We start from the raw sequence: 228 nt of genomic DNA on the forward strand, positions 1-228 counted from the left end.
TCAACGGGGGGTGGCGGGGCCGCCACCCTCTCACTGTCCCATTATAGGAGGGAGCGTCGCCGGCGGCACCACATGTCAGTGTGGGAGCAGCGCACCAGCCAGCTGCGCCGGCACATGCAGATGTCCAGCCAGGAGGGCATCAACAAGGACGAGCCACCCCTCATCAACCCCCATGCCAGCATCTTCCGCAGGAAGAAACTGGGGGATGGCGTCACCCTGGAGAAATGC

General features: G+C 64.5%; 1 protein-coding gene across 1 annotated transcript in view; it reads left to right on the forward strand.

The window, feature by feature from the left end:
- LOC104404787 (voltage-dependent R-type calcium channel subunit alpha-1E-like) overlaps nt 1-228 on the forward strand; it is a gene marked incomplete at its 3' end in the record, with an annotated part of 59,962 nt that overhangs the window by 25,239 nt on the left and 34,495 nt on the right. The window contains 1 exon segment of the mRNA XM_010013313.1: nt 48-210. Coding sequence (XP_010011615.1) covers nt 48-210 — 163 coding nt within the window.

The sequence above is a fragment of the Nestor notabilis genome, unplaced genomic scaffold (genome assembly GCF_000696875.1).
Source record: "Nestor notabilis isolate BGI_N333 unplaced genomic scaffold, ASM69687v1 scaffold7134, whole genome shotgun sequence".
Classification (NCBI taxonomy): domain Eukaryota; kingdom Metazoa; phylum Chordata; class Aves; order Psittaciformes; family Psittacidae; genus Nestor; species Nestor notabilis.